At 42.7% G+C, this 24147-nt stretch overlaps 1 protein-coding gene across 1 annotated transcript; it reads right to left on the bottom strand.

The window, feature by feature from the left end:
* Nucleotides 1–8181: 8181 nt before the first annotated feature.
* LOC141013111 (progesterone receptor-like) lies at nucleotides 8182–18298 on the bottom strand. Its single transcript, XM_073486669.1, has 9 exons — nucleotides 17121–18298; nucleotides 16060–16196; nucleotides 15679–15795; nucleotides 15291–15398; nucleotides 14993–15199; nucleotides 14305–14449; nucleotides 12883–13013; nucleotides 12580–12731; nucleotides 8182–9363 (listed from the first exon to the last, which is right to left on the bottom strand). Exons 1-9 carry the CDS (start codon nucleotides 17969–17971, stop codon nucleotides 9199–9201), a joined length of 2013 nt encoding a protein of 670 aa, XP_073342770.1. The 5' UTR covers nucleotides 17972–18298; the 3' UTR covers nucleotides 8182–9198.
* Nucleotides 18299–24147: the final 5849 nt, after the last annotated feature.

Raw genomic sequence — 24147 nt, 5'->3', positions numbered from 1 at the left:
ATTTTACTATCTTAACAACAACTTAATTGACTTGAAAAAATATTTTCTTTAATTTAATTGTCACTCCCCATTGACTAGTCTGCATATTTTTTCTGAAATAAGGTTCCTTGAGGTTCACTAGAAGGGGCATGACTTCGGCTCTCGATGATCTATTTAAAAGGACCAAAGTTTCCTTGAGGGCATTGTGTGAAATGTTCTGATGCCATGTGTCCAGTAGCATTATGGATCAGAACCAAGATGGCTGCAAATTCTGCTCGTGGTCCAAAAGGCGCACACGGTTATTATCTGTAATTTGTTACATATATATGTAAAATGTTGTTAATGTGCCCTTACACAGACATGATACATTTTCAGTTATTTTTATTTTATTTCAGCCTGTTTCTATTGTGCTAACAGGTTTTGGGATTCTTATCAATGGACACTAGCTTGAGAGACTTAGACTATAAAGCAAATGAGAGAAGTATGTGAAACTTCTATATCTTTTATTTTGTTGTAGTTTTCACAGTGTCTGCTGAAGTAGCAGACAGAGGGCAAAAATAAACCTTCAAAAGACATCTGTCTGCTGCGAGGTCAATATTTCATTGGACCTGTGTAGATACAATGACAGTCATGTGCTTGATAGAATATCGGCAGTATCACTTCCTTGTGACACAATATCCTCGTGAGCATGACGCAGCTCACTCTATAAAGCAATAAAGACCACAAACCATATTGAGAAAACATTCTGTTTTTGAGAGACAGAAAGCGAAACCGAACTGGGTGCACACACAGCACACTGCATCTGTGCGGGTGTGTGCATTGCATGTAAGCACATATGCATGTTCACGTGTCTGACTGTGAGCTATCGTATAACTCTGAAGGAGACGGGGAGAGTTACAATTAGCCTTCTGCCGAAAGCATAGCCTCATCCTATGAGCCATGTTTACGCTTTAGTCACGCAGTAATTACATATGTTGCCTTATGTTTTCTATTTCCCATAAAGTTGGGAACGTAATGAGGGAAAAAGCAAATTAGAAAAAGAAAAAAAACTGCACTACACGGTGCTCTTTTTGTCTTCAAGCTCATTTAGGCCTCAGAGAATGTCTATGGGGTTTGAGATGGGAGGCGAGGAGGGGAAGAGAGGACTGTAAACAGGGACTTTGCCTCTCCAGATGGGAAACTTCTGTTAAGCTGTAATGAGAATGCATAATGACGCAAACAAGCTTGATGGAGTTAGACATGGCAGCGCCTTCATTCAGCAATATGAGAACAAAAAAAAAAACCAAAAACCTATTACAACATACTCTTTTGTTTTCTTGCTTTATTCTCTATGATATCCATTTCGAGTCATGTGCTATAAGTGGGAGAGAAATGTCTTCATTAAATGTTTAAGGGAACATGTTTCATTTCTTTTTCACTGTTTTTTTTTTTCCTCCCCGCCGTGCCCAATAGGGAGAGCCGATAAAAAAGGCAAGTACAAATGATAAAAAAACAAAGAACAGGACTGACTGCTCCTAATGGGACTGTTTTCAGCAGCTGCATTAACAAGCCTGTTTGATTTCCTTCTCCTAAGTGAAGTTGTCAGCCCATGTGTCCAGAGTGCTATGTTTAGGATGTCTAAAAGAGTTGTGTTTTCTGGCACCAGCCGATAATAAATGCTAAAGGGGTGACCTTATGTCTCTTTCCCCTGTGTTGCTCTACGGTCATTCTCAAAACAGAGAGAGAAATCCTCCTGAGCCGAGGTCAAGAATCCATCACCGATGTTTTTACAATAACACTCATTTCCATACCGACTCCGTGAGAAACAGGCCTGAAGGGAGCGAGCACTGCCTCCGGTTGTGACGAAGCTCCTCTCGAAAAACATCATAAAGCAACACATTACTTCCAATTGAATCCCTCTTGTGTCGAATAAGGTTAAAATACTTGTACCTCTCTCCGTGTGCTCCTTTACATATGCAAATAGGAGAATTCTGAATTGTCTGCTCCCATTTCCATAATGTGAATCATGAGCCTTAGGTTTGCTTGGTTGATTTCCAGTTATGCTCCAAAACAAAATCCATATTTGGCACTGTAAAAAAGAGCAAAGATTAGTGCATTGTGAGAAATGCCAGATTACACGCACACACATTCTGTAGTAGACACACACAGATGTATGAAAACACACACACTTTTCATAGACCAGTGTGTTGTGAAAGAGTCCTATGATTGTGAATTACTTCACCATGACTGTTTTGATGAGAATGTATTGCCTTGTCCTTGGAAATGTGGCGCAGCAGTCGATATGGTTCTACAGACTCGGTAATGCTCTCCACTGTGAAGGCAACAGACTAAAGACGCTCTTCGACTGGTGAAACAATAGAGGAGAGTTGGGGGGGGGGGCATTCTTTTGCAGAGTCGGCATTATTGGATTTGGATTGTAACATGGTGGTATCAAGTTAGGCCTGTGAATATCACGTCGGAATCACAATAGACAAGGGCCGATTCTTATTGCACCACACTTTCCATTAATAATTCAATCATTTGACCCGTGACATGATTTCCCGTAAAACAATCTGATCCTCTGAGGCCTGATAGAGATATTTGAAATCCACCAGTGTGTGTGCCGTGCGTTTACGTGCGCGTGTCTGTTTTTGACCTTCCCAGTACGACACAGAACTGGTGCCTGAGGCTACAAGTATAATATTTAGAGGAGGGGAGAGACAAGATATCAGAAAGTGTGTGTAGCAGCCAGTGTGCTGCGGCATTTTCCCCAACTAAAGATGCAGCTTGCCCCGAGGGTGCTCCAATAAGCGCGCCACAGGAATGGAAGGCCTTACACACACACACACACACACACACACACACACACACACAAGCTATGCACTCAAAACTGAGCAGCACTCTGGAAGCGCGAGCAGAAAATCAGTGCAATGTATCCAGAGTGCATTAAGTATAAAAACAGTGTGTGAGAGAGGGTGGAAACTCAGCTCAGTAATGTTATAATACATTGTTTTAGGGATCACTACTGACAGGCAACACCGCTGTTCCAACTTAGGCCTCACACACATGCGGACTTAGATGAATGCAGGGACGCGGGCAAACACACACAACCATGCATGCGCTGGAAAAAGCCTGGGTGCCATCTATCAGGCTGCAGACGGGAGCCTTGGAAGGGGGAAATCTGTCCTGTGATGGCTCTAAATGAGGGCTGTGGCGGCGCTGTCACATTGCGTTTGGCTGGAACACGGGAGCGACGAGGGGCCGCGAGGGGTGGAGGGCATGGACACTGTGTACTGATATAATGAACTTGGGAGATGGCTTGGGAGCATGGGCAGACACTGTGATTCTGTCACAGCTAGTGGTGTTCTACTCCTGCTGCTGCAAAGGAAAAAGTAAAGAGACAGAGAAAGAGAGAGAGAGAGAGGTGGGGATAGGAGAGGAAGTAAATTGAGTGCAGAGGAGACAAGAGTGAGGAAGAGGCACAGGCAATGATCAAGAAGACAGAAAAACAGAAGGAGAATGAGAGACAGAGAAGGGGCTGGGAATGCATAAGCAGCCCCGCGGATAAACACAGCACTAATCGCTGCTGGATTGGCGAGGCAATACCAGTGTTATACCAGAAGAATATTTACTCTAATTAGAGGCAGCTAATGTGTCTCCAGGTATAAAGGCTGTCAGCACTTTCCTGAGAATAATTAGAAGCACAGAGCATGCATTGTCCAGGAGAGCGGCGCAGAGCTCCCTTTGTACATCATTAACAGTTCACTGACAACAAAAGCAGAGTTAATAGAATGTAATGTGGTCTCCTCACCCATCCGTTTGTTCAAATGGTCATTAGGGTAATGCAGAATAATTCCTTCCTTCTGTAACCCCAAAACTCCACAACTCCTCCCACCTCCCATGTGCCCATTTTTGTGATTTCTTTCTCTGAAGTCCTGCCTCCATTCCTCTCTTTTTCCCCCTAGACGGAGAGAATTTTCTCCAGCCTCTGTCCTCCACATCAAGATGATAAACATGATTTCATGGCGCGTTACAATCATCAGTCTTCGTAAAACACACGAAATCCTCTATAAAAGAATTAATTCTTGCTGCGGAGAGACAGCGCCAAATGTATAGATTTACTATTCCACAGTCGAGTTCCCCACCGTGTTTTAATGCATCATAAACACTTGGTGTTTTTTGGTCTCTGTTCCAATAAAAACAGAGAGCGCGGGGGTGTAATATCTGGAGCTGGGGGAAATTAAAGCTGAAGTTCCTCTCCTCCTCGGTGCACTCCCAGCTCACACACTCACACGCACACACATGCACACACACGGTTAATCAGCAGCCCAGAGAGAAATCTAAGACCACATCTACACCCAGTGGAGGGAACCTGATACAACCACATCTACCCCCCCCCCCCCAACACACACACACACACACACACACACACACACACACACACACACACACACACACACACACACACACACACACACATTCCCCACTTTCTCTTAATCATCAACACATACACATGCTCCTCCTGCTGATAAATTACACGCAAGGTTCAGTATGATTAACTAAAGTTAATGAAGACTGAAAGTGATCTCAAACAAGGTAACTATAGAGGGGAAGTCTTTGAGAAAACACGCAGAGTGCATAAGAAAACCAGTGCACTTTCTTTTTTTTTTCCATTTCTGCTTCTGCTGCTATTTCCAAAAGTCCTTTCAGTGTGCGGTGACAAACATAACCCTTCTGACTGGTGGAAAAATAAATCATACTTTCAAGTGAAGACAAATGCCTTATCCGTTGGGAGTAGCCTCAGGCTATAGTCATAATGGCCTCCCTCTATTTCTTTCTGCCTCCCTCTCTCTCTCTCTCCTTCCTTCTTGTTGTCTCAAGGCGGGGAGTTTCCCCTGCACTACTGTAGTTTTAAATGTCCACCCAAACCAGGCTTACGCAGCACAAAACTAGCTCAAGGCAGATCAGAATCAAGGTGAATATTCTGGTTTTAAGACTTGTTTTATGACCCACCCCGAGAGGGTGAGAAGCACTTCCAGTCCCCGAGGCAAAACTGCTGCTCAGCTGCAATTTTGAGCAAACAAGTGAAAACTCATCAGTCACATCTTCGACTATCATAACACAATTATACCCCACGCATGGCACAGGGTCGTTACTCATGTCTGATCTTGTGTCACGGCCATAAAAACTGTGGTTTTCCTAACACTGCAATCAGCAATGTGTGTGTTTGGCCCGGCCCAGGCTTGGCCCGGCGCGGGCCAGGCCAGCTGCAGAAGTCTGTCTCCTCTCCTCTCTCGCCTCCTCCTGCTCTCAGTGCTATCAGGTTGCCACTCCTCCTCCTCCAGCCCATTACACAGGCCTCTTTATGCTGCGCTAAAAGCTGCTCATGTTCAAACACTCCTGGGAAAAGCTCCTTAAAACACGTCAGGATGAGAGGCCCTGTCTGGTAAAATATTAATAGGAACTTAATTGGTTGTTAATGGACTGGTGCTTGGGTAGGAATCGCCCTCCATTAGATAGGCCACCGAAGCAACCCATTCAGGGGTGTCATCTTACCACCTCCACGATCTAATTGTTTTCCGGTCACTGTAGCCGTGAGTTGCCGTAACCTGGTGTTAAAGACATTACTGCTGGAGTTTTATGTAAGGTCCTGCGAGCAGTGCTGGACCTTGTGCCGACCACATTTCCTCGTCAGCTTGGGAGTGTGGGTGTTCAGTTACTTTGGCATCAAGTTTGAACCAACTCCACTTCTCTTTTGTTTTCCTTTGTGTCATCCTCACACATTGAAAAGCGAATCGTCACATTGAAAGTCCCGTTAATCTCTCCTCCAACTCCACATAAGGAAACAGTTTGAACTTTTGTTGTTTGTGGCCAGTGTGTTTGTGCTTTTTGTGGTTGCCGTTACCCAACAGGAAAAATCCCTCTTCTGCTAGAGTAGGCATGTAATATTGATGCAGAGCAGACTCGCAGAGACACAGAAATCAAATGGAATCTGAACTAAATTCAAATGTCGACATCAACACATACATTTTTGATCGTAGCAAACCTACAAGACGCCATTCCTTTTAAGGGGAAGCCACAGGGGCCTGTGCAGCGGTGGAATATATTTAGAAATAAGTGATATTTCAGTGTGTCTTTCGATTCCCAACTTCGTTCAGCTCCAATTCACTTATGAGAGGGACAAATACTTGTTGAAAGAGGTTGTTCAGGAAATGGAACTTAAAATGGCGGAGGAGGTTACCCAGACGGACTGTTTGTTTTTTTTTACAGTTGGGGCTTTTAAATACACCATGTAAAAATAAACCAGCTCTCACAGATTGTTATTTTCTCATTGGCCCTGCAGACATTTGTTAATATCAGTGGTTGAAAGTAACAGAGTACATTTACAAAAGTGCTCTACTTTTATAACTACAATTTTGAAGTAACTGTATTTAACTTTAGTATTTTCATTTCATGCTTCTTTGTTTCTACTTCTCCTCCACATTTACTCGAGAACTTTAGTTACTAGTTACTCTAAAGATTCATATTAATAAAACATATAAATCAACTCATATATTGTAATGTATCATAATATGTTGTATATAATGTATTGTAAATTAGCGCCACCTTTACCAGCTGCAACATTAAAGTAATTAACATATTAATGCACCAAATAATAATTTTATTTGATAATCAGTGATATCAAATATAATTTACAGAAATGGGCCATTCTGCATTATGAGTACTTTTATTCTTGGTACTTTACTTTTGGTACTTTAAGTATATTATCACACTAATACTTTTGTACTTTTAGTCAAATGTGCAATGTGTAAGAATTTTAGTTAAAAAAAAAGTTTAAAAAAATAACTTACATTTCAGCCGAAAGTAAGAAATAACAGTTTTGACATTATGACATCTTTATATTGTGTCACAGAGATATCTACTGAAGTTAGCATGCTAACCAGCTAGCACAGTCCTGCTCTAAACCTCCTGTATTTGTGGTGTAAACATCAACACCCAGTCCAGGCCAATTCTTACATATTGCACCTTTGAGTAAGATTTGGTATACAGGACCTTCACGTGTAACAGAGCATTTTTACTCTGTAGTATTGATATTTTTACTTAAAGCAACGACAAGGAACCTCCATTTTTTTGTCTATCATGACATGGCCTTTGGGGGCCATGAAAGAAATTACACTTTGTTTTATTGTCATACCATACCAACAGATGAGAGCAGCTTCCTTCTCTAGTCTATGCTTTTGTAGGCCATACAGAGGCATCAGTATTAAATTGAGAGTATTTTATAACCAGGTATAAACTCTTTGTAGTACATTCAAGGAAAAGATTAGTCTATCCTCCATTAAGAGTCAATATTGTTAAAAAAAACGTATATTTTTCCTTCAATCTATACTTTTTTTTATAAATAAAACTTCTACTAAAATGTGTTTTTTTAAAAAGTCTTCACTTCCAAATCATTGATTAAAGAATAAGTTCACCCAAAAACGAAAATTCTGTCACTATCTTCTCACCCACATGCCGATGGAAAGTCAGATGAAGTTTTGTAGTAGATAATAACTGAATTTTCATTTTTTTGGTGAACGTATCCTTTAAGTTTTCGCAATTAAACCCTGAACTACCCCTCTGATTGAAATGCCCTCTTTATTTACTTGTGTCCTTTACTGCTCTGAACTACCATCTCGTGACTCTGACGATTTAACGGTAACCGTGTTCAAACACTGAGTGAATCCGTGTCCAATTACATTACGAAGCAAATGTCAATGGATCCAACAGATGTTGTCTCACCACACGAATGCTGAGTTTCAGTTTCCTGATGCACATTCAACACCCGCCACTAGATGGTATTAAAACACAGGCAGCCAATTTCTGATGCCAGATCAGCAGACATGGCTGTTTCTCACAGGATAATGAGATGAAATATGTCAGCCAGGCCTCCTGTTTGACTCTGTGATATGTTCTGGTTTCCTGCTGTGATCTATTACCTGGCTGAGTGGAGGCTGAGATAATCCTGAGGGTTGGAAATGCAGTGGTAGAGAAGACTTGCCTGTCTGTTCTCTAAAGCCTGCCTGCCGTGCTTGACTGCATTGCAGACTGAAATGAATCTATCAGACAGGAGGAAAAACAGGAAGATTACCGTATCAGCATTAGCATGCACTCAAAGGAGACCCCACTTTAACGAGATTTGTGCACGTCTTTCACCCTGCCCTCATTATCAGCAAACAGATACACACTCATGCTTCACTTTTATTACGTGTTAAGCCGTCAGGGTTGCAACAAATGAGCAGATTCTTGGCTGGACCTTTAACAAAAATGTCAGAGGCTACAAACGAACACATGATGATACACAACAAAGCACTTGCAAGAACACTTTTAGAAATAGTAGAAAAGTTACAACGGTATGAAATGTCCGATCTGGAAAAAATTGTACTTGAATAACGTTTCACACTCATAAACAAGCACACGAAACAAAGTCACCCATAGTGTTAGTCGACTAATGAGTCATTCCAGTAGAGTGTGTTTTGTGCAATTATTTTCATCATTGTTTCTGGTGTGCCCTTTTGACATCCCAACATTCATAAATATACATGAAACTTGCAGTCGCTCGCAGTTTATTTTGTCGCCGCCTAAAACTATTAGTCAACCATTAATTCTGTGCATGAGAACAGCTTTAAAAAAATGTTTTTCCATGCCCTCAGGCAAGACAGCTTTCTCCTTAGCATGCATGCCACAACCATTTATTAACTGTCAATCAACGACTGTGCTCATCTCAGGTGCACACAATAACATTCATTGTGGGAAATCGTGAGTCCAAATGTCATACTACTGTGCACAGACAAGCTTTGGTGATGTGAACTCTGTTTTTTCTCATTACCGTCTCAGCCCTCAAAATGACATGCTGTCATGTTATCAATGTGAAGAAGGCTGCATGCCAGGTGGTTTGGCCGTTCAGGAGCTCATGTGGAGGAATGCATGCTAAAAGGTGTTTTAATCGGCTCCTGAAACACTGGATGTGCGTGGTACAGATAACAGGCAGTAAGAAGAACAGAGCTGATGCAATTACAGGAATAAAAGAATGTGCTGTATGCCCTTCTTTTGACTCTCACTCTGCAGGTAAAAGGGGGTTTGTATGCTTTAAACCTTATAAAATCATTATCATCATCCTCTCGAGCTTTACCAGAATTGGTCAAAAGGACGGGCTACCGGAGCTCAAGTGACCTAAAGGGCAATCACAGAGACTCCTCTCTAGGCGGTATTGTGGAAAAGTATGGGCTTGACCATGCCCGAGAGGATCTTGGGCACATGAACGCTCACAATCTCTGAGATCATCTCTGGAAAGTTGACCCGTGTCTGCAGGGACTGGGCTTGGATGAACAGATCATAGGTGAACTGGTGCAACTTCCTCACAATCTATGAATGAGAGAGAGAGAGAGAGGCAGAGATCAGGCATCGGGTTATTAATAACAAAGATGATACGCTTTAATGTGTAGAGCATTGAAAAAGAACAAAGCCAGCAGATAAAAGAGGAAATGACAAATGGCACTGAAGCCTGCCTTTGAGCTCTAAGAGGTGATTTAAAGAGATGACACTGGTTGTGGCCGTCTAAGCTCCACAGGCAGGGGAAAAGCCGGAAGGGGTCTGAAGTGCAAAGTCTTGATCAACTGCCTGGTTCTCTGCCCTAAAGGGCCCTACCAGACAATCCCTGTCTGCCCTCTAGCTCATAAGGCATTAGGCGATCCGAGATGTGAGTGGGACACAGACAAAGCTGAGCCTTTAAGGGTAAATCCACAGTGAAAGACACAAGGCTGAAACTGCTGCGGTGGGAAATTTTCCAGCTCGTCTGGTCATGCCCGAAACACTGATGTCAGGAGTTTACTTCGAAATCTGTTTGTCCTTACAATCAGTATTAAAAGTTCAAGTAGTATTGAGGAGGAAAACAGCTGATCTACACCCTCTAGTGGATGCAGCCAAGCATCTTCAGTCATATCTCCATTCACCAAACATCGTTTCAGATCCATGTAAGCATAGTTTTTAAGCCCATACAGTAATATTTCATCGTTACCAAAATCACTGTGAAAGGTTTTATGTGAACCAATATAATCAGCTACTCAGGCCTTGACTTTTATTATCTTGGCTACATCCGTACATGAAGTAGGGGGATGTACAAAAATAAAGTCAAGAATGACACAGTGAATAACAGCAGAAAACATTAAATTTGAGCCTTTTGTTTGGTTAAAGTACTCATGAGAGTCAACTCGTTACCATAAAGTACACTGGGAGCTTTAAATTTGAAAACCCTGTACATTTTTTATTTGAGGTTTATGAAGACAGTTTTTACTTTATTTTATTTTATTTAAGGAAAAACAATATAAAATACATGTGGACACTCACTGGCCACTTCATTAGGTAAACCTGTATGCTGTAATGCAATCCAATACAACAACTCTGGCATAAATATTGCCTTTACAAAGATGATAATGTTCTACTTTGTATTTATTGAAATAAACATTTATAAATGAGGTTGTATTTTGCAGTGGTGTTGAACTGGACTTGAGAGGTGTTTCTGATATTTTGTCCATGTCATTTACATACATGAGAGGGGCAGAATATAAGAAACACCTATGACCTCAATAATAAACATAAAGTTGAATTATTACCGTTCTGAGAGCCTCAACAAAAAATGTTCAGCTTTATAAAAGTACATTTTACATCAGAGCTTTTCAGTTGGTTTGCATTGCCTTGTACAGGTGTACCTAATGAAGTGGCCAGTGAGTGCATATCTGTTTACACATATATCTAAAGAACTTAGGGCAGTTCTCATCTCTGTTGCCGCTGTTTTTTTTTGTGTGAAAGCTTCTGTGGTTTTACATTAATACTTAACCCCGCATCAGCCAAAAACAAACAATTAAAAACATAAAGTTGTCACACTTTCCTTTACTGGATGTTAAATTCAAATTCAGCATGTGGCTGTAAAACTGTAATAGCTTTTAAGACTGCAGCTTAAATTTTGACGGGTGAGATAGTCAACTATCCATAGCGAACTACTGTACCATTATATACACAGATGTGTAAATTAGTCACATTCTTCAACGGGACTTGTTCAGTCTACATTATCTTTTATTGCTTTAAGTTGTCCTCGACTTCATCTGGAGTCAGAAACTCCTCCATACCTCTTAAAAAGTAAGCAGTAGATGATGCACATTTACATCTGCATATCTGAACTGCGGCTGCTATGTGTCTTGGCAGTACAGTGTGTCAAATCTGACACGCAGTAGGGTGCTGGGTGACCTGCCAAACATCTTTTAACCTTTATTTAGACGGAACAGCTTAGAGAGACGACAGGAATTGGGAATAGGGGGGGGGGGGGGGTGACATGTAGTGTCACAGGTTGGAATCGAACCCGGGACGCTGCTGAAGGCTCTGAAGACCCTGCCTCTGTGAGCTCTATGAGGCACACGCTCTACCAGGTGAGCTACCAAACTTTTTCTAATCCTCAATAAAAATAAAATGGTTCAGAAAGGGATTTTCTTTTGAAGGAAGAAGTGTTTTAACTGCTACACAAGGAGTTGACAGCAGAGTAGGGCAATCTTGTATCAGGAGAGACTTCAGGAATATGGTCTGAAGTGTACTGGATCACAGGGATTCAGAAAACAAACTTTATTAAAGGACTAACGTTTCAACGCCAGGTCCGTCTTCATTAGAGTCAAACAATACAGAGACTCACATCCTCTTGAATAACCTCCCCTAATTAGGACGTTAATCCAGCAAATGCTGAAAAAAATAGGGGGTAAATAAACTGCATGTTTTGGTTTGTTTATACCAATAAACATGTGCCAGTTTCTTACAGTGGGATAAATTATGCTGTTAGTAACAGAGAGAAGTTTTTTGCATGATGGCCTTTCAGGCTGTGCAAATTGCTGTCAGACAGGCCCAGTGCAAATCATTAATACATTCATTTAGTTAATAATAAATGAGTCAGTTAATCTGAAACTAAAGATTTTCACTGATAGATGAGTTATCAGCCTTTTCATGTTTATTCATTTTGTGTGTTAATATTGTTAATGTTTGTAAATGAACTGGCCCCTGGCCTCCTGCTATTTTGCAAAAGTAGCTCTCAGACAAACCAAGCTGGCTATCCCTGCAGTAAGAATCAAAGGTTGGACTGGAAGTGCAGTCTGCAGCTGCTGGATGTTATTGGCTACGACCAGATTGCATCATGGACAATGTGAGTCAATTCATTTTAGAGATTTTTCTGATGTAGCAATGCTACCAGCAGAGGGTAATCTGATTCCCAACCAAACTGATGGCGTACCCCAGTTAGTGATCAGAATGAAATTACTGCTGATAAAAGTTTGTCTGTAACTTAACTTCAACACACTTGCTTAAATTTTAAATGTAATAACTGATTGAAGTAATCCAGCCATGAAATGATCCAAACTGTGGTAGCTTACAGTAGCTGGTTAATACGTTTACACTGTTTTTCTGTAAACCAACTTCCTTGTTTGTGGACTTGCGGGAGCCACACTTCAATCTACTTGCTCACTAACTTAAATTACATATATACAATAGTTAATGGAGTCACAGCATGGCTTGTTTTCATATGAGAGGCAGAATTGTGTCTATTACCGACTGGAGATAGTCCAGCAGCTGTGTGAGCTGGAACAGCCTCTGTGTACGGGTGGTCTCCCCGCAGTGACTGGCCAAGCGGTCCAGCTCCTTGATGTAGGAGGTCCGCAGTTCATCAAAACATCGCTGGCTCTTCAGGCCCTCCGCTGGCACTGTGACCACAAAGCCAGAACACAACAATAACTCTCACAGACTTTATCCATCCTGTCAATCCTCTGAAGTATAGCTGCGCTCTATTGTCATATTTCACTTTCTGAGTTGACATTAAACTTAATATTTCAGACTCGGTCCCAGCAGACTCACTGATGCTGAAGAGGACCAGGGCCTTCATGCAGAGGAACTCCTCCTGGGTGACCTTCAGCATGCAGAACCTTTGGGACAGCAGCTTCATCCTCACACAGTGTTCATACATACTGGACACCTGCATTCGCTGGCTGTCAGGGGAAAAAAAAACAAAACGTTGTGAGAGGAGGAAGAAGGAGCACACGGTGCGACAAGAGCAGAAGTGAGAAGCCAAAAGAGGGTCGGGCAGGGAGGGACACAGAAAGGTGGAAGACAATTAACGATGGCAGGAGCGAGAGTGGAGGAACAAAAGAGAGGAAAAAGCAGCAGAGGTGAGAAAAATGAGTGAGATGGATAATGGAAAAAAAGAACGACAGGGAGGCAGAGAAAAATGAGGGTCAGCAGCAAGGGCAGGCGTATCCATTACCATGCAGGTCAGAAGCAGCCCGATAGAGTGACAGAGGTCTAATGCAGACAGAATGAGTGTTTTGCTAATGTTGCACGAAACACCAGCCAAGTGAAAGCTGCTCTGAGGGCCTGCCTGCGGCTGGCTTAAGCATTCTGAGCTACACCCTCCTTAAGACAATTCACTGATAAGAGGAGGTGGAATTGTTACTCGTACAATGTACAGTGATTTGCCTCACAAACTCTGCATTAAGTTCCTAAAAGTACAAAGAAAAGACAAAAGACAGAAGTCGGGGTGTCAGAAACGTTTCGATCAAGGCTTGAGGAAGTTGAAAACTTGTCAAAGTGAAAAAAGAAAATGTTGTAAAGATGAAACGGAATAAATCATCAGAGGTGATCCCTCTGCGGCCACGTATGTCAGACGTAAAGGAAACGGTAGGAACAGAACAGACTTGTTTACTGTCTCGCCGAGACGAGACGACATTCATCGTCTGATTTTTTAAATCTTCCTCTGAAGCTCCTATTCCACTGTGCCTTTCTTTCCAACCGAGATGACAGGTGAAGTCTCATGATACTCCAACAAACCCAATGTCACGATGATTATTACGGCTGTTTAGGCCCGAACCTATCAAACTTTGTTTGATAAAGAGACTTCACCAGCTTTGACAAACTTCGACTAACTTTGTTTAACTTAAACGTTAGTGAAATAACTTTTATCTTGTGTGTCCTGTCCTCTTTAGGTCCTCACCATGGTGGAGAGGAGGTCAGGTGGCTGAGGCACCATTAGACATCTAACCCTAACCCTAACCCTGTCTGTCCTGGGAGAGGGATCCCTCCTCTGTGGCTCTTCCTGAGGTTTCTTTCAGTCTTCCCCCTGCTACAAGGGTTTTCCTGGGGAGTGTTTCTCAGGACAGAGGGTGTTGCTCACTGTACATATTGTAAAGCCCTCTGAGGCAATGTGATTGTGATTTTTGGGCTGTATAAATAACTTGACTTGACCTGACTTGACTCAACAGAAGTGTATTTTTCATGACTTACTCATTGAAGACAAGGTCCGGAGCGAAGTAGAGCATGGAGCTGTTGGTGAGTGTGTAGGACCTCCAGCCCAAAGCAAACACCATCACCCCCATCCACGACAGCTGAATCAGTGACATCTGATCATCCACATGGAGGTCACGGAAACCTGTTGGACACATTTTATCAAACATCTGCTGGTGTAAAAATGAAAAATGGACACTTAACAGGTTGAATAAATAAATGTGGAGACTTCTGACTGGTGACAACAGAGATATCACAGTATGGGTACATTGCTGGCCATTTTCAGCCTGACATTCTTGGCTTAACTATGAACATATCCCCCTCTAGTGGTTAATATGTGAACAGGTTTGCATTACATAGGATTGTCTGCCCCCTCATTGAAGTTCAATAGGCATACAATTCTGGTGAGAGTGATCTTGAGGCCAACCAGATATAATATACTTTTCCTGATAGCTTTATACCTTATGGGGGTTATACTCATGAGACTTCTTTGTACTTTGTTGTCCACTCTTGCTCAACACAAGTCTGACCTCTGCAGTGTTTTCCTTGGCATGAATAGTTTGTTAAGGATTACGCTAAAGCTGAAACAACTACTGCAGCAATTTATCGCACACAGCCTTGGCAGAAACACCTCCATGTGGCCTGGACTCATCTAAAGAGTGTTACCTTGGCCCGGAGACGCATTTACCTGGTATCGCCTTGGCCCAGCGCACCACGGTTACCAGCTGTCTCTCCCCCAGCTCGTTGAGGCTGGTGAGCAAGGATGCCGGGCTGTCTGGCAGGGCATGGTCGTGTCCGGCATTGACCACAGCCGGCTCGATGGTCTGCAGGATGCTGAGGAGGGAGAGGCAGGAGCGCAGGGTCTGGGGGATGGCCATCGTGAGGGCCTGGGACGCTGGCAGAGATAAAGAGACAGAATGACACACAGAACGGAAGAATAGTAGAAAAAGAAAATATGGCACTAATTATGTGACACCAGTCCTCACCCTGAGCCCTGGCGGCTGCACTTCCGGGCTCTAACCTCTGGCTTCCATGAACCAGAGGCTGCTCCTCCTCTCCGTTCCTCGCCTGGCCGGCTCCCTTCAGCCTGCGACCTAGAATCCATCAAGGCAAGTCGAAGACGAGAGGGGGAAAAGGAGACGGGAATTTGAAGCTGTTTAGTCTGATTATTACACAACACATAGCTAAGCAAATCAAGATGTAATACTACACTATGAATGACTAATCTATTACACTGTTTGTAAGCTGGAACATTTAACTTCTACTACTCCAGTGCAATTAAGGTATTTGACCACCCTGACCCCATATTTTCCAAAATACACACCACACATACCTTCCTTCATACGTCCCTCACTCTGTTCTCATCTTCCTCACCTTTGAGGCTCATTCCTGACATGAAGCATCTCTTCAAACGACACGACGCGCAGTTCTTCCGCCTCAGCTTGTCGATGGTGCAGTCGTTCCGGCTGGCGCAAAGGTGGTTCTGCTTACCTGGTGGCACACACATAAACACACGCACACACAAAAAAAAATCCCCGGGTGGGTGAGAGAGAGAGCGAGTTCAACAATGCCTGGGTTTCCACTCGTAGCAACGATATGTGGGTGTTTGCTGAAAACAAATTGCTCGCCCCGCATAATGTCAGGTCACTGTGCCCTGCCTGCCTCCACAAACCGGCGAGTGGGTGTAAGAAATTAAATCAACAGACTGGTAATTGTGTTTGGATGCACTTGCATGTGTGCGTATGTGCCACCCACCTGCAGCGGCTCGCTTGAAGAAAACTTTGCAGCTGCCACAGGTGACTGCTCCGTAGTGACAACCTGAGGCATCGTCGCCGCACACCTGACACACTCTCCTGTCCGACAGGTACACGCTGGGAAACAAATCGTCATGCCTGCACACCCACACACACACACATACACACACACACACACAAAAAAAATCAAAACATGCAACAGATACAGCATAACAACAGCAGCTGTCCTGTAGTAAGATCAGATTAAGGTCACTGTGTCTGCCCTCAGAGTGCCGTACATGCTATGGCATTTACGGCACTAATTCCCTAAATACAAACAAACTATAATAGGAGTGTATGACAACAAGTGAAGGTATATACGAGATAAGCAAAGCTGTGATTAAAGAGCTAAAGAGTTAACACTTTTACTCAGGAGGACTCCGAAGCATCTCCTTTCACTCCGAGCACAGAACCAGCAACAGGTGCTCTATCTCCTGTTTATGGAGACAGTGATATATTGCCTCTCATCTTGTGCGAACTTAGTCACAGCACAAATAAGGACAGTTCTGGAAAGCTGGGGTTGGGGATAGGGTGAACTTTGATTCTGCGTGCTGAAACACAACTTGGCCAAGGACAAGGGGAGCATGTGAGGCTGTCCGAGCACGTATGATTTAAATGCTGCCACGCAGCTGCCTCTGGGCATGATTCTACTTCAACGCGAGGAATTAAAAACTACACAGCATGTTTGTTGGGTTTGATTTATTTGTGCTGCCAAGTTTAAATGATCCTTTGAAGAAATATCAAGCAGATCTAAGAGGGCAGTGCAGCTTCAGAGTGAGATAATAGGTTTAATAAAGCATCAAATTCGAGAACAAAAGGACAGGAAATCCAACAATCCAATACTCATTAAGAGTAAGTATAAAGCCTGGCAGATTAAAACATGCCCACTAGACACACGGCATGCGTCCGTTTGCTTCTGATTAGAGAAAGACGAGACTGATGAGAGGGTGTGTGTGGCAACCTGTTGACGGGATTTCCCTGCAATAAAATAGAACAAAACATCTGTTAAAATCAGTTATTTACCTGAAAGTGCGATCCGTGCAGTCGACCCAAACAGCAGGCTCGGTCTTGATAGTGGAGAAAGTGGCATGCCCTTGAGGAACTGTACTTTGGAAACTTTCCACTTGACCGTACTCGTGTGCCATCGCTGTGTGCGAGCCACCTTTACGACCCAGCTCCTCCTTGCTGTACCATGCACAGCGGCATCCCTGCCTGGATCCATTAGAGGTTTGTCCACAATTACAGTATTTACACAACAAAGTATGTCCACCGGATCCGCCTGTCTCCGGCTCGGATCGTCCGCTGTACGCGCACCACACACCCGGGGTATCCCTGTATAGGCTTGGATTGGCAGAGTAGGCAGGGTATGGTTTCACAGGCAGGAGCCCGTCCACTTGGGAGGGTGCTGGCAGCTCTGCCACCGGGTCGATGTACAAGTTTGATTCCTTGCTCACGTATCTGGATATCACCGGGCCGCGCGTCCCGGCTTGCGCGCTCTCCATTTCACCCGATCTGAGCAGATCCATGCAGCTCACCTGCTCAATGCCGTGGGACACCTCTCCAAACCCGTCCGCTCTTGAATAAGTTCCTGAGTTCATATTTCGAGGCGCTCCTTGATCCGGCACACCCCGAAGACTGCTCTCCACTGCGTGATCGAAGTCCGCAAAGGCGCTGCTGGAGGAGCACTGGTTCATGCTGCTGAGCGGAGGAGAAGACACCGTATCCAAGCCCAAGGACAACGACACCGCCTTACTGAGCTCAGCAGTTGTCGGGCACGCACAGGTGTCCGCGGTATCCGAACGATCCACCCGCTCATTCATCATTAATGACTTTGACGTTTCTTCTAAATCAGACGCGCTCGACTGAAAGGCCATCTTCAGCTGGCGTCGGTGAGAGTTTTAAGAGGGGGGGGAACAAATAAAGCAACACTTTCCAGGCGAGAAAACGCCTACCCCGACGAGACTCCGCTCATATGTCTCAGCGGATGGACAATGCCGAGCTGTCGTCGAACTGAGTAGTTACAGATAAGGGACGTCCCGTCGATCTGTGCCGCGAGTGAAGAAGGGCTGGCGAACTTTTTATAAAGTGACCTGTTTCCTCACACAGAGGCTCAAGTCCGCCTGCCTTCACTTCATAAGTTACCGTTAGAAAACACGTAGGAGGACTTTGTACTCTCTGGCATGATGACCTGCTTACACACTAAACAACGGCCCTAAATGTAACGTATTATCTCAATTGGAGCCGCAGCAGCGCCGCGCGTCCTGTTACTCGGCTGCAGCCACTAACCCAATGGTCTCGCGAGACAGCCAGCAGAAGCGTGTAACGCCGTCATGTTTGACAGATTGTCAAACCTCAACGGACCTCAGCACCACTCTCACTGACCGCTGCCCCACGGCCCAGTTACATAGATAGAGCTCACAATGGCGCACGTGCACTTGGTAACAAACACTGTAAACAAACAACAAACCATTTATCAAGCTGTGTGAAGGTTTTAACAGTTACAATATAAAGGTCATCAACATAACATTAAAGATGAACTGCACATTATTTATTATCAACATAGGTTGCAACTTTTGGATAAACAATTGCTTAAAGGTGCAATATGTAAGATTTTTTGACTAAGAGTATTTAAAACTATCAACAGAAAGTGAAACAAATGTGAGGTTGTGATGTCCATGTATTTTCTTATAAAGCATGTTTAGCATGCTAACCTGCTAGCCCCAGACCGTCCTGGTCCAAATATCCTGTGCTAGTGGTGTACATAAAAAACACTTTCCCGTACTCCGAGCTCCCAGTCCAGACTGCTAGCTGCACAGCTAACTGAGCTAATGGCAACTGACTGGTTGCTTTGACATGCTGCTTTCTCTTTTGAAAGCTTTTCATCATTTGTTAAAAGTGAAATAACTATCAACATCTTGATCAACATTAAGATTAATAAACTAATAATTCACTGTAAATATATACCTAACCATAAAGCATCTAAAATTTAGCTTATTTATTTATATTTCGTTATTCATACGCAATTCTTGCATTTATAGGACAGGTATAAACCTGTATTATACATTTAATTTATATGCATTTTACACTTCATTTCAATGTGTCCGTACTTAAAGGGGCACTGTGTAGTTTGGAAGAAGAAATTCGAACTCAGAGGTAATTATACAAACTCTGAAATATTTATTTTTTCCATAACTGAATTAACAAGCTGTTCTCAGAGGAAAATAAGGTCCTGTGAGGGAAATTCTCTAATGTCCTTTTATTATTTTGATATGTTGTTCTTGCATATGAAACCTAACAAATATAGATGCAACATTAATATTTGTGTAGGGTGAAATCTTGTGTCTGTGGGCTGTCGTGTGACAGCCATCTGGTTGCAGAGTATGAATAAGTGTATTGTATATGGTATAATGTGCCGTGAGAGCTAACGTAAGGTAACTTAGGTTGACGTATGACACAAAACAATGGTTGAAGTGTATAGGACATTATATGTGTATCCTGAGGCGGATGTGGAGATGATTAGAATGTTGTCTGTAGTGAAATCATATGTAATCTTGTTATTATGCTACAATTGTGAGTATTGTTTTCTGCTTTTATAAAGGATGAGGAAAGACAGCCTCTCTTCATCTCATCATCTGCGCTGCTGATGAGTGACTCTTGCTTGCAAGCAATAAAGAACTTCTCGAAAAGAAATATTGTGGCAAACTTGGTGTTTTGACCAACTCTCATCTGCACTAGACAAGTGACTGATTTTCAGTTGCCACAACAGTCCCCAGAACACTGTTTGAAGCTAGAAAGGTGGCAGGGTCCGCCAAACATAAACAAAGTAAAACAGTATGAAACAGTGTTGTCCTTTAAGGTCAGTTTGTTTATTCAGTTTATTCAGTCATGAAAACGGAGAGAGCTGGTTTATTTAGTTCAATAAAGATCTTTCACTCTCTCACTAAAATTTCTTCTCCAAAACTACATAGTGCACCTTTAAGTTTTAGCTATTTAAATGGCAACTTGCATTTCCATGCCTCCTCCAGACTTTTAATAAAGTGAAACCACTGAAACACTTTATTCCACACACTGATGCTAGCTTGTATGGTTAATCAAAAATAGATGAAAAAATAAATATTTAAACACTGGGGATCGGGGATCTTTTTAAGATCTTTGGCAAGGAGGCTCTAGGTTTGGGCCATGAATGCCTTTGTAAGCACAAGCCCAGGCTCCCCTGTGTTCAGAATATGATTGTTATTTTTTTTAAATTTTGGTTTAGTTTCATTTGAACTATTTAAAGGTAAAATTTGTAAGAGAGTAGATTCTTAAGTCTCATTCCCATCTCGTCAAATACTGACACTGCATACATCACATACATCACTGCTGCCACTTCTCCAAGACCAAGCCCACTCTGTTGCTACTGTGAAGCATGTGATGGAGAAAGTGCAGGACACAGTGGCACACCTAAACACAGGCCAAGTACCCGTCATCACAGCTGACCAGCCAATATATGCCCTTGCAAAGCAAGTGCAGTGGCACTGGCCGGAGCAATATGGAGAAGACAAATATCTTGTCATGTTTGGGGGTCTCCATATTGAGATGGCCACACTCAAGTCCATTGGCACTCTTCTGCTGGGTAGTGGGTGGACAGGGGCCTTAGTTGAAGCTGGAGTGGCTTCGTCTGGCACTGCAGATTCATTTCTGTCAGTTGCAAGTGTCACCAGAACACGACAAATGCATCAGGTAACAGCATGTAGTCTCTACAAGCTCTTGAAGGCAGCATACACCGACTACTGCCGAGAGAGGGCAGATAACAATGAAGAAGTGTTGGACTTTAAAGAGTGGTGTGAAAGCTGCAAAGAGCAAAGTCCACAGTTTCAATACTGGCACTTGATTCTCTCCATGGAACTGGTGATCTTCTTGCTCATCAGGTCATTCCGTGAGGGTAATTTTAGTCTCTACTGTGAAGCACTGAGTGAGCTGATACCAAGGGCGTAGGTTTGGTCTCAGCTTTGGTAGTGACATTACCAGGGGTGGACTGGGACAAAAATTCAGCTCTGGCATTTTCTGTCCAGACCAGCCCACTATATTATCAGCGGACACCACGAAGAAGTCCACAAATCTCGTGGCGTCCTTTCTCACACATACTACAAAGGAGAGTCATATTCCTTGATAGCAGTTAACAAATAAAGCACGTAGCTATGAACTCAAGGACTAAAACTGACAGCTATAGCAATCAACCAATCAACCTTTGTTCATTATAGTGTCAAATCACAACAGAAGTTATGTTATGACCAGGGGTGGGACGAGACTAACGGGAAGAACCCAAAACCAGAGACGGGGTGGAGTTTTTCTCACATCATTACTTACATTTGCACAACAGTTGGTGCATTTCTCAAAACAATTAGTACAAACTGCAAAACCTTGTTGATAACCTGCAAAAGCATGTCACATGCTCAAAATAGAGGTCATTCCTCAAAACCAAGTATTCCTATCAATGAAAGTGTGTGTGTCATAAAAAAAAGTCCTGACACCATCATTTATGAACAAGGTAGTCAAATGGCTTTGTCGTGTTTTCATTAGGACACTTTACTAGTGTTTTCCAATGCAAAAAAGCCAGATCTTTGTGACCTGAAAATGCTCAAGACTATACACTAACACTATACACAGCCATTTGAAAACTACAGTAAAAGTAACACATTTACACACAAATTATACCTATTAGATAGTTATCACCTCAGTAAACAATAAATGAATTGAAAGATTACAATAAATTCAATGGTAAATATTGCAAATTAAATTTATTATTTGCTATAGGTTTACTTGTGTTTTGTATCTCTGTTTACAGCTCATCAGGCCACGTGAATGTTTACTGTTGCTATGGCAACAAGAGACCGCTGACGTTAGCATCTGTTAGCTAGCTTAGCTAAATCATCTGAACAATAATAACCCATAATATCACAATTCGGCGTATTTGAACAAAATCAACCACAACTACCAACAGTCACAGCCCTTTAACTCTGGGCTGATGTGCTGCCACATGTTAGATTGTCAAAGTTAGAAAATAACGACTTCAGTCCCTGAGGAGCTACGTTAGCATTAGCGGCAGCTACGTTAGCATTAGCGGCAGCTGCGTTCATCAGTATGCAGTTAGTGAGGTCGCATCACATTCAATGTAAAAACGTTTTTTTACTTTGTTTTGGACGTGTCTCAAACATTCAGCCGAGCCAGCCCCAGGCTGACGTTACTGACCCTGTCTGCCTCCACTCGCTCATCATCGTCAGGTCCTCCTCCCTCGTCTCCCGGCGCAGCAGCACCTGTGGCTGCTGGCGGGTCGGTGTCACTGGTCCCGGCACCAAAAAGCTCCGTCAACTTCGCACATTTAGCAGCCTCCACCTCCAGAGACTTCAACTTTTTAATCGCTGTTTCTCAGCTGTTTCTTCCTCTTATCCATTTCAAGTAGCGGACACAGTTTGGAAGATGCTCACTACTACCACTCACTAACGTTACTACTGGCTCAGCAGCAGACAAATATTGGTAGTGACTATTTTGCAATCCTCGAACATTGGTTGTGACATGTCACGACCATCTATATAGAAACCTACGCCCATGGCTGATACCATACTTCTTTGCCAACAACAACATCAACTATGCTCGCTGGCTTCCCATCCACCTCAGGGACATGCTAACTCTGGACAAGATACACCCAGAGCTGGCTCAGGAGTTCAAGAGTGGCAATTTTGTTGTCTCTGGGGATGTCTGTGTAGTTAATTTGTCAGAGTTATTTTTTGCTTGTTCCACGGCTGTCAGTCAGAGCTGCTGTTGCCTCTGGATCTGGCTATGTTGCCATTCAGTTCTAACTGATAAATTATTTTTTGGAGCGCTGTCCATTCAGCACCACAGCTGTGCTACTTTACTGATCTTTCTTTTTGTTTCCCGTTCCCCTGTATTTAAAGTTACTGTCTGTTTGTATATATACGTATATATATATATAAAAAAAACTAAAAAAAAAACCTCCCTTGTGACTGTTACCTTGTCGTGGTAAGGGAGTTTGTATACTTCACTGAACCCTGAGAGCTATGCCATTAGGAGGCAACTCCTGGCAGGTTTTACCAAATTGGACAGGTCAAGGGCAAGGAGTTAGACAGAACACAGTCAAAAAACACCCTTTTTTAGGAACTCAAACTAACATGGTAAAATATATTATAAAGATATTATTTAAAGATTTATTATTATTGAAAGAATGTTTGTCATCTTGAAATTTCAAGTGACACATGTTCACTGCTCATGCCAATTTTCATATGTGTATCACCAAATGAATGATTACATCACTTAACTGCTCTAGTAAGGTGGCGGCCATCTTGAAAAATGGCCGCCATCTTGAAATTTGAATTGGCTATGTACAGTTTGTTGTCAAGTGACCCATGGAGAATGCTAATGCCAATTTTGTGCTTGTATCACTCACTAAACATCAATTAACTGTTCCACTAAGGTGGTGGCCATCTTGAAAAATGGCCGCCATCTTGAAATTTCCTGTGGCTGGGAACATTTTCTTGTTAAGTGACTCATGGAGATTGCCTACGCCAATTTTCATGCCTATATCACCAACTAAAGAATTACATCACTTAATTGTTCGAACAAGGTGGCAGCCATCTTGAAAAATGGCCGCCATCTTGAATTTTTGCGTGGCACGGACTGTTTTTCAAAAGAGTGACCCTTTGAGAATATTTGTGCCAAATTTCATGCTTGCATCACCATGTGAACGATTTTTACAGTTATCCGCTGCACTACACTGACATTACTGACCTACAATCCCAGAGCACAAGTATTTGACAAGCTGGAAACAATACTCTACAATCAACTTTTGTTTTTTTTTACAAGCTTGTTTGTAGGATAATTCACAAAAAGGTAAATGTGACATGAAATGGAAGACAGCGCAAAATATTCACAACAAAATGGAAAATATATCTTTTACAGGGATGGTCAATGGACGGTCGAATACTCACTCTATTCACTTTATTATCTCTTATCTGACAGCATATAATGGATGAGGATGTCGACAAGAAGAGAC

The sequence above is a fragment of the Pagrus major genome, chromosome 18, assembly GCF_040436345.1.
Source record: "Pagrus major chromosome 18, Pma_NU_1.0".
Lineage (NCBI taxonomy): Eukaryota > Metazoa > Chordata > Actinopteri > Spariformes > Sparidae > Pagrus > Pagrus major.
This window is presented reverse-complemented; position numbering and strand designations above follow the sequence as displayed.